Below are 17,441 nucleotides of genomic sequence, written 5' to 3'. Positions count from 1 at the left end.
TACGGTAGTAATCGAATGACCATTTTCCTATACTGTTAATGCATAAATTATCTGGTAGAAATCCTGAAAACCGATACAAGATCTGGTCTTTTAGAGCCCGTTTTAGATGCCCTCCCTCTTCCAACACATCTGGTTCAAATGATCAGCTCATCAGCAAGCTCGGTGAAGTCTGATAGAAATTCGGGACATTTGAATCAAGCGTGTTGGACTAGGGAGACATCTAAAACAGGTTGGATAGTCGCTTGAGACCCAGACTTTGACACGCCTCCCTAGAGTGAAACACATTTGACACAAATTGTGCAATATAATCCACTAAATATGGAGCCAATCCTACAATATCATAAAAGCCACACGAAAAGGGATCTGCTAAAGCAAGCATACTAGCGGCCCTAGCTTAGATGGCGGGTACTAGTCGGAAAAGTAATTTAGTTTCTTCTTAAATGATGAAATAATGACAAACAGTGGTTGATCAATAAGTAATTTTTGTAAAAAAGAATGTTGGATATGATCATAAAAAGTAAGCATGCAGTCAATGATCTGATCTGACGCTGTTCATCCCCTAGTAGGCACAAAATATTAATCATTTTTCTTTCTCCTCTGCCTTAAAATATTCCCAATTGTGTTGATTTAAAGCTGTTTACTCTTTCTTTGCCTGTGTTTGATTTTCTGTTGTTGTTTTTTTCTTTCTGTTCTATGTGTGTCTGGTGAGTTTTCTAACCTCAGTTCATTCTGTTATGGCATTGCTGCAGTCCAGGATGATGCAGCCCCAGGTACCCAGGAGTACATTATGTTACGGCAGGACTCCATCCACTCTGCGGATATAAGGAGTAAAGGGTCCCCGTTTCGTGCTAAGTGTCACGAAATCTTCTGCTGCCCGCTGAAGCAAGCCGTCCACAAAGAGAACGCTGAGCCCGAAGGTTTGTTCTCACCCAGTCCTTGTTTTGATTTACACATGCTCCCCCACTGCCCGTATCCGTCTTGCTGGCCCCACCTCTTCCCCCACCACTCTTTCGTGGTCTCTGTGAACTGATAGCTTCTTCTCCTTGGGATTCTTTAATTCCTGCTGTTTTTTATTTTTTATTGTTTTTAGTATAAATGCTCTCCCCCTCGAGTATTTTGCTATCCAAATGTGTGTGTCTGCTTGTTTTGCTGATGGTTTCTTGCAGAGAAGCTGCAGGGTGTTTTCGGGATAATTCTAATGACATCATTTTCAACGGAAAATAATGTCTTGGTCGAAAGAGATAAATCATCTAAATGAAGAAATAGTAGTCACGTTTCAGTACTATGGGTCTCTAGCTTCCAATTTTAAGGGTGCACACTCATTTTTACAATACCTTGGTTCACGAACCCCTTGGCTGACGAAAGATAAATTTATGAAAATTTTACTTTGGCATCCGAACTATTTTTTAGGATACACACGGATCGCAATAAGTGATGTGTCGTTCGCGAACGAGCCCGTTCTAACAAGAAAATGGCAGCTGACTGTTTTTGTCCTCTATTCCCCGCCCCCAGTCTTCGGTTAAAGCCACGTGATTGGTCAAGAACGCATCAGTGGGGGGGGGGGGGGTGTTGACAGACAGAGAGAGAGTGAAGCCATTCTCCAAAAAAGAAAATGGCAGCAGACATTTTTTTGTCCTCTATTCTCCGCCCCCCCCAGTCTTCGGTTAAAGCCACGTGATTGGTCACGAACACAGCAGTGAGGGGAGGTGGTTTAAACATTAAAGAGACAGGCCGAGTGACAAAATGGATAGAAAACAGTGGCATTTGGACTCTTTTCAACTTTGATAGTTCAAAGGCAGAGTGTAGACTGCAAGGTTAAAATTCCATCAATCAGCCTCCACAAATAACCAGCACAAGCCATCTGTACACTTGATGCAAAAAGCTCTCAACCCAGCTAAACAGAACACAATTGATGAGGAACAAGGTAAAATTATTGTAGACAAAGGGATCATTCCTCAAGATGGTGGAAAGAAGAAGACTACGTTCCTCATCAAGTTTTTAATCCTGATGAAACCGGCCACTCCATTCCGTCAAACCATCAACGACCATCACAAAGGTAAATAAAACGACTTGATCATACAGTTCAGTTTATTTCTTTATAATACCAGAGCACATTTATTACACATAAAATAAGGTATATTTTGTGTAGTTTTAAGGCTTAGAAAATTAGAAAGTAGAAAACTGTTTTAATTTTGTTTTATATTCTCATTTTAATGGTTTCCTCTGTGAAATTAATTTTTGGAATCCACACTTTTTGCCTTACACACGTCTGAATTAAGTTCGTACGCCAATGGTTTCACTACAAACATTCTCCACACTGTAAGGGGTTCCTGTACCCCCAAAAAGTTTGAAGAAAATCTCTGTTAAATCTTTCTGGAGTCAAAACGAGTTAGTGCTCCATTCCACTGTACACTGCACCTGGAGGCCCTCTGCCTCAATGAAACATTCATTGATCATCCACATCTCCCAATAGAGTTGGCACGATTGTAGAAATTGCTTTCCTTTGCAGAGTCGCTGATAGGTAAGCTATCAATTGTTTCGAAGGCACCGTGCTTTTGGAAAGTACCGATCATTGCGCGCTGACCTGAGAAGAGACGCGGCACCTTCGATGCCGCTTGACCTGTCGTGGCCGACGTGATGGTGCTCGGACACGTGCACTCGTTTTATGTGTGAAGAGCTGCTCCTGGCAAATGTATTATTCAGTTTAGTTGCCGTTTTACTTAGATGTGATTTAGTTTACTAAGGAGAAGTGGGGTGGGTGGGGGAGACCACAGGACTTATGTAAGCAGCTGGTGAGGTCGTCATTATGGAGGGAAACTGTGTTTGCATGCACGGGACGCAACATTCAAATGACTTTGTGACACAGCAGTTTTGAAGAACTGCCTGCTTGTTGATGATGCACAACTTGCGTGCCAGTTTTCTGCAGCATTTTTTCCTCTTTGTGATGATGCCATCAACATAGATTTGCTGCAAATAACCCTTATTTTCATTATAGATTAATCTGTCGATTATTTTTGTCTTTTGATTAATGAATTTGACAAGTCATAACAATTTGATCAGAATCAGAATCAGAATCATCTTTATTGCCAAGTATGTAGAACACACAAGGAATTTGTTACCGGTAAAACACGCTGCACTAGTATCGTTGTCAAAAAAAACTGCTAAGTGGCACTATACAGTTCCATTTTGGCTACTGTTGAAAGAGTTCAAAGAGTTAATGGCTTGGGGGAAGAAGCTGTTTAAATGTCTGCTGGATTTGGTGCGCATGGATCGGTAGCGCCTGCCTGAGGGGAGTAGCTGGAAAAGGTGGTGGGCAGGGTGCGGAGGGTCCAGTAGGATTTTCCGCGCCCTAGTTTGGATTCTTGCAGTGTGCAAGTCCTCGAGAGTGGGTAGGGCGGTGCCAATGATTTTTTTTCCGCCGTCCTAACTGTCCGTTGAAGTCGGATTTTGTCCATTTTTGTGGCGGCCCCGAACCAAACGGTGATGGAAGAACACAGGATGGATTCGATGACAGCCGTGTAGAAATGTTGCAGCACCTCCTGTGGCAGGCCATGCTTCTTTAGCAGCCTCAGGAAGTACATTCTCTGTTGGGCCTTTTTCAGGATAGAGTTGGTGTTGACCTCCCACTTCATGTCCTGGGAGACTGTGATTCCCAGGAACTTGAAGGTCTCAACGGTTGACACCAGGCAGTTGGATAGTGTGAGGGGTAGCTGTGGTGATGGATGTTTCCTGAAGTCCACGATCATCTCAACTGTCTTGAGCGTGTTCAGCTCCAGGTTGTGACGGCTGCACCAGAGCTCCAGCTGCTCCACTTGTTGTCGGTACGCAGACTCGTCGCCGTCTTTGATGAGACCGATGACCGTGGTGTCGTCTGCGAACTTTATGAATTTGACAACTGGGTGCGTTGAGGTGCAGTCGTTTGTGTAGCGAGAGAAGAGCAATGGAGAGAGGACGCATCCCTGCGGGGCTCCAGTGCTCGTGGTTCGTGTTGTGGATGATATATTTCCCAGTCTGACCTGTTGTGTCCGTCCTGTCAGGAAGCTGAGGGTCCACTGGCAAATCGTGGGGGACACACCAAGCTGGAGAAGTTTGGGGATGAGGAGTTCTGGGATGATGGTATTGAACGCAGAGCTGTAGTCCACAAACAGGATCCTTGCGTAGGTTCCTGTGTTGTCAAGGTGGTCGAGGATGTGATGCAGTCCAATGTTGACTGCATCCTCCACAGACCTGTTTGCCCGGTAGGCAAACTGAAGAGGATCTAGCAGAGGTCCGGTGATGTTCTTTAGGTGGTTCAGCACGAGGCGTTCAAAGGACTTCATGACCACAGACGTCAGAGCGACAGGTCTATAGTCGTTCAATCCCGAGGGTGCTGGTTTCTTTGGAACTGGGACGATAGTAGACTGTTTGAAGCAGGATGGGACTTCACACTGCTCCAGGGATCTGTTGAAGATTTGTGTGAAGACCGGAGCCAGCTGGTCAGCGCAGACTCTCAGGCAGGAGGGGGACACTCTGTCAGGTCCTGCAGCTTTCTTGATCTTCTGCTGCTTGAAGAGCCGTCTAACGTCCAGTTCGTGGATCTGTAGGGCAGAGGGCGGAGATACGGTAGTTTCTGGTAATGGTGGGCAGACCGGGGAAATGGGGGTGTCCTTTTCAAATCGGCAAAAGTATGTATTTAACTCATCAGCCATACCATTGTTGTACACTGCTTGGGGGGAAGGTAAACGATAATTTGTTATTGCTTTCAGGCCATTCCACACCGATGCAGAGTCGTTAGCGGAGAACTGTTTGTTAAGCCTCTCCGATCACCGCTTTTAAATGCGGATTCTTTCTCTTTCCTAAGCTGCCTGAGTTTGGGAGTGAACCATGGCTTGTTGTTGTTGAATGAGCGGAAGGACTTTGTTGGTACACACATGTCCTCACAGAAACTGATGTATGATGTTACAGTGTCTGTGTATTCATCCAATGTGCCCGTTGAAGTTTCAAAGACGCTCCAATCAGTGCAGTCTAAGCATTCTTGTAGCGATAACTTTGCTTCATCTGTCCATGTTTTAACTGTCTTGACTACCGGTTTTACACATTTGAGTTTCTGTTTGTATGTGGGAATTAAGTGGATTAAATAGTGGTCAGAAAGACCCAATGCTGCATGCGCAACAGACCGGTATGCGCCTTTGAGTGCTGTGTAACAATGATCTAGAATGCTTTCTCCTCTGGTAAAACAGTCAATATGCTGCTTATATTTGGGAAGTTCACGGTTTAAACGTGTTTGGTTAAAATCGCCCAAAATGATCAGGGGTGATTCTGGATATTTCAGTTCGAGATGGTTTACATGGTCCGCTAGCGTTTGTATACACGCGTTAGCATTAGCTTGTGGCGCGATGTACACGGCAACGAGAATAAAGGAAGCGAACTCACGTGGCGAGTAGAATGGCTTGCAGTTGAGAGACAGCGATTCCAAACCAGGGCTGCAGTGTGCGTCGAGCATCGTGACATCGGTGCACCATTCTTCGTTGATGTAGAAGCATAGTCCACCGCCTTTGGATTTCCCCGATTGCTCCGTATCACGGTCGGCCCAAAGGAGACGGAATCCGGGTAGGTGTAGCGCGGAGTCCGGGTGGCGGTCACTGAGCCAAGTCTCAGTGAAGCACAGCGCAGCAGAGCGGGCGAACGTTTTATTGGTCTTTGTGAGAAGCAGAAGTTCGTCCATCTTGTTTGGTAGTGAGCGTAGATTAGCGAGGTGGATCGATGGGAGCGGCGTTCGAAATCCACGCTGCCGAAGCTTGACGAGAACGCCGGCTCGCTTGCCCCTCCTACGCCGGCGTCTCAAAGCTCCGTACAGAGCTGCTACGCCGCTCGCGAGCAGCCCCGAAAAACCTTGTAGATTTTGGTGTGTCGGTGAAAATAGTCCAAGAGTGGATTCCCCAATGCTCAGTAACTCTTCCCTCGTGTAACTGAGTCGCGTAGGATCGCAAAAAACAAATGAACATGACAAAACCAGGAACAATACTAGGGAGCGTGTGACCGAGGCTGCCATCCGCGGCGCCATCTTGGATCTGATTTTCATCTGACATAAAAAAAATCATGACATCATTTGAAATTTGATAGTGCAGAAAATACACAAACGAATTTTGTGTATAAGATGTCAGAAAATCGGCACAAATTTTGATCAGTGTTTCTCGAAGGTAAAGCAAATATAGGAGAGGTACAGAAATTGGTTAATTTTACTATTGAGGAGCTCAAATTCGGAAAATGTGGACACTTCTATTAAAAAAATCTATTTAATTCCTCAATGATCAAAAATAATTCCAGAATTATTTGATAATCAATTAGTTGCCACTTAATCGCTTAATCGTTGCAACTCTAGTTGCTATGTTTGAATATTTTTATAAACATGCTGCCGACTTGTGTTCTGCAGATGGAACTTCAGTGCCCATCTTCCAGTTTCAAAGATAAATATTTGCACATACTATGTACAAATCTTAACTTTTGTTTCAAACAAGTTAGAGTGGAAAAAAAATAATCAAGCACGTTGAGCCGCTGTATAAGGCGCACCGGAGTATAAGGCGCACCCCAAATGAATGGTGTATTCTCAAACTTTTTCCATATATAAGGCGCACCTTCAATGAATGACGAACATAATTCCAAATATAATATATAAACGTTTCCCAAATATAAGGCACCCCACATTAAATACTAAAAGAAATACATTACAAAGCACTACAGTCGAGGCTGGGGTTACACACTACCTCTTCCATAAGGGGAAATGGAGTCAATGGCTTCAGAAAGTAGTTGCGAGATCTGTTGCGGCTCAATATTACTTCACATATAAGTTGCACCTGTGTATAAGGCGCAGGGTCATCTTTTGAAGAAAATCAAGGCCTTTGAGTGCGCCTTATATTCCGGAAAATACGGTATTTAGGCTCAGCAAGTCTACAAAGAAGTCATCCAGTCTTGCTTGGTCACAAAAAACTTGAATTTCATATATCAGGTTTTTTTCATCTCAAAAATGTTCAAGAAATTCAGAAGTCATACACTTGCCGACTGAAGTTCCACTCGTCAAGTCATGTGACTTGAGTCCCCCCCGCAGGCCTCTTCTGTGGTGACTATCTGCCTCAACTCAGAGATAACGGCAAGAGAGAAAAGACAGATACAGACTACTATTTAGGAGTGTGCGTAATCAAGTTTTGCTGCAGGATAGGATCCAATCTCTGCCTCCCTTCAGGAAATAAATTAGTGACTCAGGTTTGGATCTGTGGCGCCACTAATGAGTCACGGTGGAATCGTCGCAAAGCTGAAGCGAAATGTACGCGCCCAAATCTGACACTGAACCGCAATCCTCTTCATCAGCACGTGTGTGTGCTACCTGCTAGCAGTCAGCTCACTGCTTCCCTGAATCTCTGCCACTAACATCTCAGGAGCTGGCGTGTGCCGCTCCTTTACATCTGAGCCGTCTCTCCACAAGGAAATAAAACGGCATGCCTGAGGGGGCAGATCTGTGTAAATAGCGCATCCATAATACAGGCGACTGAGAGACTTTGTGTTGACTCACTCGTGCTCTGCGATTTATAGATACACAGAGAGACAAATATCCACATTGGCGTGGAAAGACGGTGAAAGTGGCATGCCTACCTCACACTGAGTCCAGAAAACAATCGTGATTACTCTATTGGGTTGTGGTTAAATGGAGATCTCCAATGTGTCTGGACTAAGTAGCTCTAACCGTCTGCCTGTCATTCCAGACTTAATTATCGGTGGTCAGTGCACGCATTCCTGTGGAACTCCCCCAAATTTGACACAATTTGATCATTTATTGATAGAATACTGAAATTTAGTTCACCGGTCACCAACTATATAGGATTTATTTCTGTAAAAAATCTAACTATTTTGACATGTCCTGAAGAAGCCACAACAAAATGCTAAAACGCCTGATAAACTCAAATGTCAGATTTGTTGTCATGTTTATTTCGACCAATAAAAGCATGACTTGAAATTATGATGGAGCGCTTAAAAATATTTGGCAATTTTATCTTTAATTTGGAAAATTATTTACTGTATTGAAAAATCACTCAAAAACTGAAATACGTCAGCAAATACAGTAAAACACCTTTTTTCATACTCTAAATGAATTCACCTCAAAATGTATCAACATTGAATATGGCCGCATTACCAGGGAATATGACTGATTGGATTATGTGTCTTCAGGGGCAGGGCAGGAGGTACTAATTTAAAGTTCTTAGCAAACAATTGTCTTCATAGTCATGTTGCTCATATCTAAAATATCCATGAAAAAAGGCCGGTTTGTGTGAAAATACGGTCTGGGTTTTCAATTAGTCTCATCCATATAGAGAAAATAGCTCATCTGCTGCTCACTCAGCCACAAGAATGGAAGCAGCCCCACAACACAAGTGAGGCTCATCTCTCTTCATATCCAACAGCCGTTGCAAAATGTGTTGTGGTGATTCACCGCAAAGCCTGCGCAGCGCAATTACCTTTGACACGTAGGATCGCAAAAAACAAATGAAAATGACAAAACCAGGAACAATACTAGGGAGCGTGTGACCGAGGCTGCCATCCGCGGCGCCATCTTGGATCTGATTTTCATCTGACATAAAAAAAATCATGACATCATTTGAAATTTGATAGTGCAGAAAATACACAAACGAATTTTGTGTATAAGATGTCAGAAAATCGGCACAAATTTTGATCAGTGTTTCTCGAAGGTAAAGCAAATATAGGAGAGGTACAGAAATTGGTTAATTTTACTATTGAGGAGCTCAAATTCGGAAAATGTGGACACTTCTATTAAAAAAATCTATTTAATTCCTCAATGATCAAAAATAATTCCAGAATTATTTGATAATCAATTAGTTGCCACTTAATCGCTTAATCGTTGCAACTCTAGTTGCTATGTTTGAATATTTTTATAAACATGCTGCCGACTTGTGTTCTGCAGATGGAACTTCAGTGCCCATCTTCCAGTTTCAAAGATAAATATTTGCACATACTATGTACAAATCTTAACTTTTGTTTCAAACAAGTTAGAGTGGAAAAAAAATAATCAAGCACGTTGAGCCGCTGTATAAGGCGCACCGGAGTATAAGGCGCACCCCAAATGAATGGTGTATTCTCAAACTTTTTCCATATATAAGGCGCACCTTCAATGAATGACGAACATAATTCCAAATATAATATATAAACGTTTCCCAAATATAAGGCACCCCACATTAAATACTAAAAGAAATACATTACAAAGCACTACAGTCGAGGCTGGGGTTACACACTACCTCTTCCATAAGGGGAAATGGAGTCAATGGCTTCAGAAAGTAGTTGCGAGATCTGTTGCGGCTCAATATTACTTCACATATAAGTTGCACCTGTGTATAAGGCGCAGGGTCATCTTTTGAAGAAAATCAAGGCCTTTGAGTGCGCCTTATATTCCGGAAAATACGGTATTTAGGCTCAGCAAGTCTACAAAGAAGTCATCCAGTCTTGCTTGGTCACAAAAAACTTGAATTTCATATATCAGGTTTTTTTCATCTCAAAAATGTTCAAGAAATTCAGAAGTCATACACTTGCCGACTGAAGTGCCACTTGTCAAGTCATGTGACTTGAGTCCCCCCCGCAGGCCTCTTCTGTGGTGACTATCTGCCTCAACTCAGAGATAACGGCAAGAGAGAAAAGACAGATACAGACTACTATTTAGGAGTGTGCGTAATCAAGTTTTGCTGCAGGATAGGATCCAATCTCTGCCTCCCTTCAGGAAATAAATTAGTGACTCAGGTTTGGATCTGTGGCGCCACTAATGAGTCACGGTGGAATCGTCGCAAAGCTGAAGCGAAACGTACGCGCCCAAATCTGACACTGAACCGCAATCCTCTTCATCAGCACGTGTGTGTGCTACCTGCTAGCAGTCAGCTCACTGCTTCCCTGAATCTCTGCCACTAACATCTCAGGAGCTGGCGTGTGCCGCTCCTTTACATCTGAGCCGTCTCTCCACAAGGAAATAAAACGGCATGCCTGAGGGGGCAGATCTGTGTAAATAGCGCATCCATAATACAGGCGACTGAGAGACTTTGTGTTGACTCACTCGTGCTCTGCGATTTATAGATACACAGAGAGACAAATATCCACATTGGCGTGGAAAGACGGTGAAAGTGGCATGCCTACCTCACACTGAGTCCAGAAAACAATCGTGATTACTCTATTGGGTTGTGGTTAAATGGAGATCTCCAATGTGTCTGGACTAAGTAGCTCTAATCGTCTGCCTGTCATTCCAGACTTAATTATCGGTGGTCAGTGCACGCATTCCTGTGGAACTCCCCCAAATTTGACACAATTGGATCATTTATTGATAGAATACTGAAATTTAGTTCACCGGTCACCAACTATATAGGATTTATTTCTGTAAAAAAATCTAACATTAGCTCAAGGCTGAAATATTCACTTTTTCTTGATGAGAGGACTATTTTGACATGTCCTGAAGAAGCCACAACAAAATGCTAAAACGCCTGATAAACTCAAATGTCAGATTTGTTGTCATGTTTATTTCGACCAATAAAAGCACAACTTGAAATTATGATGGAGCGCTTAAAAATATTTGGCAATTTTATCTTTAATTTGGAAAATTATTTACTGTATTGAAAAATCACTCAAAAACTGAAATACGTCAGCAAATACAGTAAAACACCTTTTTTCATACTCTAAATGAATTCACCTCAAAATTTATCAACATTGAATATGGCCGCATTACCAGGGAATATGACTGATTGGATTATGTGTCTTCAGGGGCAGGGCAGGAGGTACTAATTTAAAGTTCTTAGCAAACAATTGTCTTCATAGTCATGTTGCTCATATCCAAAATATCCATGAAAAAAGGCCGGTTTGTGTGAAAATACGGTCGGGGTTTTCAATTAGTCTCATCCATATAGAGAAAATAGCTCATCTGCTGCTCACTCAGCCACAAGAATGGAAGCAGCCCCACAACACAAGTGAGGCTCATCTCTCTTCATATCCAGCAGCCGTTGCAAAATGTGTTGTGGTGATTCACCGCAAAGCCTGCGCAGCGCAATTACCTTTGACAGAGTAGCCATCGCTCCTCATAACCGCATCCTGTTGCATCTCATTTGGTACTGCGCTGCCGTTGTATCAAAAAGCTCCGAACGAGTCGATAATAACTTATTTTGGTTCACCTTTCAACTTGATCTTTCGGCGCCAACTCTTGTTTGTCAATGTCTACCTATTGCTGAATAAATAATGTGTGTGATCATGTGATTTGGTGTCTGGGGACACTAGCTAGCTAGGCTAGGTTGGCAGGAGAGTGTTAATGTCACATTTACCGTCTGGCAAAGCTTCTCTGACCTTTTAGGTGACTCGCTAATATCTTAATGGCGCCTTTTTCATCATGTTGCAGTTTCACAAAGTGCCTTTTGGACATTAAGAGATCTGAAGGGTTGTGCCAAATAATCCAACAGGATTGAAAATATAGCAAGTAAAACTCAAGATTCTTGTATCTAATCCATGTTAAATTAATCCATGCCTTCATTGCATTTTTTCTCAGGTACTGTGATGCACTTTATTTTGGGATCAAACTGGTACCCGTTCTTGTGTTTCCAGTTGGTCCAAAATGCTGCTTGCCTTCTCACTGAAGTTTATAGAACAGAGTATATGAACTCCCTGCTATGATCGGTTGGCAAACGGTTCAGGGTTTTCCCCGCCTATTGCCCGAAGATGGCCGGGATGGGGTCCAGCACCCCTATGGACCATTGTTAGGATATGCGTATCGGACAATGTATGGTTGGATGAATACATAAACAGTTCTGGTCTCCCCTCATTGACTGTCTGTCCACTTTAGAGTTCTTTGTCACGCTCTTTTCCATTCATCCACCTCTTACCTGAGCCACTTCTCCTCACAAGGGTCGCAGGTGTGCAGGAGCCTATCACAGCTTTCTTCTGACAGTAGGTGGATACACCCTGTAATGGTTGCGAGCCAATCGTAGGGCACACAATTCTTCATTCTGATGATCACACCTACGGGTAATTTTGTGTTTCATTAATATACCAATCATCTACCATGTGTGCTTTTTGCATGTGAGAGAAGCAATGCCGCTATTAACAATCTCGTGTCTTTGCATCATTTTCATGTTTTACTCTTTGTCCTGTTTTCATTCTATTCATTAGTTTTAAATATTGTTATGCAGCAACTTTAGAATGCATGGTGTTGGCTGCAGTTTGTGCTAATCCACGGCATACGTATCTTAATGTCAGAGGTCACCAAAGAGCACGTCGGCCTTTTTGCCGTGCGCGGCTTATGAAAAAGTTGGTGTTATCACGCAAACATGGTTGCCAACGATGACTTCCAGGCAAGATTAAAAACCAAGAGAGTAATTTGTCCACGTACAGGAGAAAGAAAAACATTGTCTGCCTCATGGTCCCTTCTCCTCTTTTCTTCAGTGCATATATTTACTGGTATGTATTTATTTTATTGCGCTGGCCTTGACAATGATGATTTGTCTACTTGCTTAATAATGATGCTTAATTTTCTGGATCGTGTCCAGGCTGTTCCAAGTTTGATTTTGCCAATTTGTTGTCGACTCAAATGGTCTGTGGGGGGAAATCCGGTTTCCCTTCTATGCTCTGACGCTTCTTTGGAAGTCAGTGGAAATAAGTGATTTATGATCAGATTTCTCTTTTAGCTGTTACTTAGTTCATTCACTGCCAGACGATGTGTCCGCTCCAGTGCCAGGAGTTTTGTCATTTTCACTCAAATTCCAGGACCCACAGAATATTACGTTTTAGGACGACATAAACATTCAATGCAGCGTGAGAAACCTTCGATTATCTTCTTTCATCAGAAAAAAAGAGTTAATTCCTAAATTACATGGGTCTGGAGTCATCTGAGCTTGAAATGGGGATGGCTGTACAAAAGGCAAATGCTGCCTCCTATTGGAGGGGGAAACCAGAGGTCTGACTGGCACTTTATCGGCAAGAAAATCCAGAACCCCAACAGAAAATCAGGAATGGCGCTGCACATTATGCTTTTCAATTCCAGAATAAATTAGGGAATGGCAGTGAATGAGTTTGACTCAATTATGACATTGAGGGTATAATCCCAATTGTTCAATGGGTTTCTAAAATAAATCTTGATGTATGTCATCATATTAAATCCAGCACCTCGTTAGGTTTAGGAAAAAAACACATTCTTTCAGAATGTAAATGTTTGAAGTGACACAAATGGTTTACTGTTTTGAATAGGTTGCATGGGATTCAATTTTAAGGCCACGATTTGGGTTAGTGGGTTAACTTTACTTACACAAGAGTGCCGTTTCTTAAGAATGACATGACTTGAGTAAAAATAACAAGTAGGACTCCACAGATTGACTTGCATATGTTTTGATGTCATGATTGACATATCGAACAAAGTATAAAACAGGAATGTTCAAATTCAGATACGACATGACAACATCACTTGAGCCAACACAATCAATTCAGTATTTGTACGATAACAATAATATTTTGCAGATATATTTAGTCAGTTGAAATGTTGAAGTTTTATCAAACTAACTGGCTAAATATACAATTCGGCAAATGTTCAGCAGGGTGAGGACATTTTCTCAAGATTGAATTGGAATTCTTGTAGGCTAAAATGTGAATAATGTTACAACTAGTTATATACACATCCTAAAACATCTAATGTTATTTCATTTCTACTTATTCTTATCAGTTAGTCTATATATGTATGTAGTTTAGTTATTTGTATCTGTTACTTTAGTATACATGTACTTAGCTCAGTTAATACCCTAAGCTATCATGTTTCAGTCTCATAATAAATATTCTGTATCGAGCAGATGATCGGTCCTTTCCAAAGTGACATCACTCCTGTTGTCTATATCTGCTTGGGACGCGCTCTGACTCCCGCTCTTGCTTTTTGCTCTCTCTTTGGCTTCTTAACCTCTCCCATCAAGAACATTCTCTAGCTGCCTGATAAATAAATATTATTTTTTGTATATCACCTTGCTTCCTGCTGATTGAATATTTAGACTACACAAATCAAGGACTGAACCAGGAGAAGAACAATATTTAACCCAACAGACATTCTTTGGCAGACATATGACTGCACATGGCAGGCCAAGGTTAGCGTCAGTATTAGAAGTAGCATCAGCCTAGCATTTTGATTTCAATCAGGAATGCTATATTATCGTATCTGAGCCGAAATTTGGGCCAAAAGTTTCCTTTTTCCAAAGAAACGTCCAAGTACTATGATTACTGCATCAGGGAAGAAAACTCCTCTTCCATTCAAAGACGAACAAATACTCAATGAAGCTCACGTCGAGTGGTCTTGTCAAATATTCATTTCCTTTCACTGCATCATTAGGAGCCCGCTGTGATCAAGGTCATTTTAAATGCATGTGCCAAGACAATGGAGAGCTTCGGCATAAATACTGCATACTGTTAATGAAATACTCATTCTTTCAATGTCAAGGCCCCGAGCCGGCTCATCTGTAGCAGCCGGCTGGGTGCAGTAAGGCGTGCGCTGATTAGCCATTTCCCTGCGTGGGTGTTTGTGAAATGAACCTCTGCACGAGCTGCTTGTGCCCTCCACCTGCGTTGACAAATTCCCAGCAGATTGTACTTCTGTTTTCATTTTGTCTGGCTACACACAAAAACAAAGCACTGATGATTGTTTAGCTGCGTGTATCTACAGTCTTAACATTTTGGAGAAGAATATACAGTGAAAACCCAGAGAGCATTTTCGATCAATCTTGTTTATTTCTCTTTTTTTGTTTTTGCCATCTTGCATTTGGCCCAGTGTGGCGCTGCTGAATCATGAAAAAGTGCAGATGCGTCCAATAAATTGAATGTAAAGAGTTTGATGGTTCTCTTTATTTGTAAGTAGGTTCGTTGTCAGATCTCCCAGGCAGGTGACGCGCAGAGCTTGAACGTGGCGTGGAGTCGAGCAAGTCGAGCCGTGATGTCCGTCCGACGCCCGGCGCGAGCCGGGCGCCTGAGCGGGTCTGTGAGTCCGAGATGATTCTGCCCCGTGGTTCGCCCAATCTCTCTGTCCCGCGACAGCTCCTTTTATACAATTTGCAAGCGTGTGCTATGCGTCAGGGTGATACGCACATCAAGGAGATCAAGGAATTGAAAGACATGAAAGTGTTGAAAGGCGCACTTCAAAATCATACACGCGTGTGACGCAACAGGGCTCCCCTCCTGGATCCGAAGTCGGTGAAAGCGATGAAGGAAAAAGAAATAAAAACAAGAGTCATTCTGCGACATGGTGAGGCCAGGCAAGATGACGGTCACCGGGCATGGCAGGCGTCGGTGGGGTGGTTGCCGAGGAAGTTTCATGGTGCCTGAAGTCGTTGTACGGGAGCACGGCAAAGAGTGCTCTACGACTGCCAGTTTGAGTCGATCGATGGAAACTTTCCTCGCGGCCGTCGAGTCGATGCCGGAAGGTCTTCTCACCGTGAGTTGTTCGGCTGGGATCGGTCAAGTCGGAGAATCGATGAGGGATTGTGAGGACGAAGGTGCGTGGGGTTGGCCATGCTGCCGGGCACGGACAGGCGGGTCATCGGCGACGGTGGCGTTGATCACGCTGCCATGGCGCTCTGCAGGACGCTGAGGAAGAACGCTGACGTCAGCGGCCGTGTTGGCCATGAAGCGTCTTCCCGAAGTCCGATCGTGGACATAAGCGATGTCCGACGATGTCCGATCGTGGACATATATGATGTCCGATCGTGGACATAAGCGATGTCCGACGATGTGCGATCGTGGACATATACGATGCAGCTAGTTGCAGAGTCGCCAGGCGAATTGGACGATGTCGGCCATCAGGGTGCGGCAGGTTTCACGGTGGGGTCGGGGCGCCCACGGGTGGTGGCGGCCCATCGGGACCTCGGCTTGAGGGGTCTTGCTGTGAAGATGCTGGGTTCGCGGGCGGCTGGGAAATCTGGATATTTCCATTTGGAGAGTTGATTGGGCTGAGGAGGAGGGAAAAAATTCTCCTGGCTGGCTCGCCAATAAAGAGTTTGATGGTTCTCTTTATTTGTAAGTAGGTTCGTTGTCAGATCTCCCAGGCAGGTGACGCGCAGAGCTTGATCGTGGCGTGGAGTCGAGCAAGTCGAGCCGTGATGTCCGTCCGACGCCCGGCGCGAGCCGGGCGCCTGAGCGGGTCTGTGAGTCCGAGATGATTCTGCCCCGTGGTTCGCCCAATCTCTCTGTCCCGCGACAGCTCCTTTTATACAATTTGCAAGCGTGTGCTATGCGTCAGGGTGATACGCACATCAAGGAGATCAAGGAATTGAAAGACATGAAAGTGTTGAAAGGCGCACTTCAAAATCATACACGCGTGTGACGCAACAAATGCTCTAAGTGTGTCAAAATTCCCATGTGCTCTATTGTAAAAAATGTGAGAACAATCAAGTTAATGAAACTGCTCATTTCCACTTATGAGTAGTGGTGGGCCGTGCATGTCACTCCTTGGCCTTTCAATAGTGCTACGTCTGAATGACTCCACAGCTGCGAGTGTGGTGTGATTTACTACACGTCCACTAGAGGATGTTGTTGACCACGAAATAACTTGTGACATGAAGAAACTTAAATACAGTCATTAAACTAGTCGAATTTAATATGAGCGCGTGGATTCGAAACTCATAAAATTGCTATATTATTTGCTATTTTTGCTAGCTTCACAGCTGTGCAACCTTAATGATATATTCTTTTGATATCCGTCTTTAACAGTATACAGTATATAGTGATACCTCGGTTTACGAACACCTTGGCTTACGAACTTCTCGTTTTCCGAACGTTAAATTTATGAAAATTTAACCTCGGCATACAAACTATTTTTCAGGATACACACGGAGCGCCACAATGAGTGATGTGTCGTTCTAACAAGAAAATTGCAGCCGACTTGTTTTTGTCCTCTATTCCCCGCCCCCAGTCTTCCCCCAATCAGATTTTTATGCTCCAGGGCCTGCAAAACTGATTGTGAAGATGCACATGTGGATTTCTGACCCTGGTAACAAATGATGTCTGAAAAGTGATTGGTTAAGTGCTTAAATACGAAAACATGCGTCTGGAAGCGGCATGACAGGGGAAAAGCAATGAAAGGAAGCCAAAAGACAATTTGGAATTATTTCATAAGAATTCATGGACCAAATATAATTAAAATCAGTCTGTGATTCTGAGATTAGGCCAGCAGAGAAGGCCTTGCAGGCTCTGACGCTCCATCATACTGTATTTTATTTTCGCACTCTTTCACTTCTGTTTTATTTTCTTTACCACACATTGTTGGGCAGGAAGAAAATATTCAATGCAGGACGCTCATGTGCGAATAATGTGAACAGAAAAGGGCAAGAACAAGGTCTTGATGAGAGAGCGTAATCGTCAAAATGCCACCGAAAAGAATCCCGGCGGGTGTGCCTGGATACGTGTGATCTGAC

General features: G+C 43.4%; 1 protein-coding gene across 2 annotated transcripts in view; it reads left to right on the top strand.

The window, feature by feature from the left end:
- fgf13a (fibroblast growth factor 13a) overlaps positions 1 to 17,441 on the top strand; it is a 101,590-nt gene that overhangs the window by 40,204 nt on the left and 43,945 nt on the right. Inside the window, exon 3 of one of the 2 annotated variants that reach the window (XM_088989790.1) lies at positions 750 to 917. The exons of the other annotated variant lie outside the window; for it this stretch is intronic. Coding sequence (XP_088845916.1) covers positions 750 to 917 — 168 coding nt within the window. The remainder of the gene's footprint in view (positions 1 to 749; positions 918 to 17,441) is intronic. 2 annotated transcript variants of the gene reach the window in all.

This window comes from Hippocampus bargibanti, linkage group LG02 (genome assembly GCF_051943395.1).
Source record: "Hippocampus bargibanti isolate YZ-2025 linkage group LG02, ASM5194339v1, whole genome shotgun sequence".
NCBI classification, from domain to species: domain Eukaryota; kingdom Metazoa; phylum Chordata; class Actinopteri; order Syngnathiformes; family Syngnathidae; genus Hippocampus; species Hippocampus bargibanti.
Note: the sequence above shows the minus strand (reverse complement) of the source record. Positions and strands in the feature narration are given on the sequence as shown.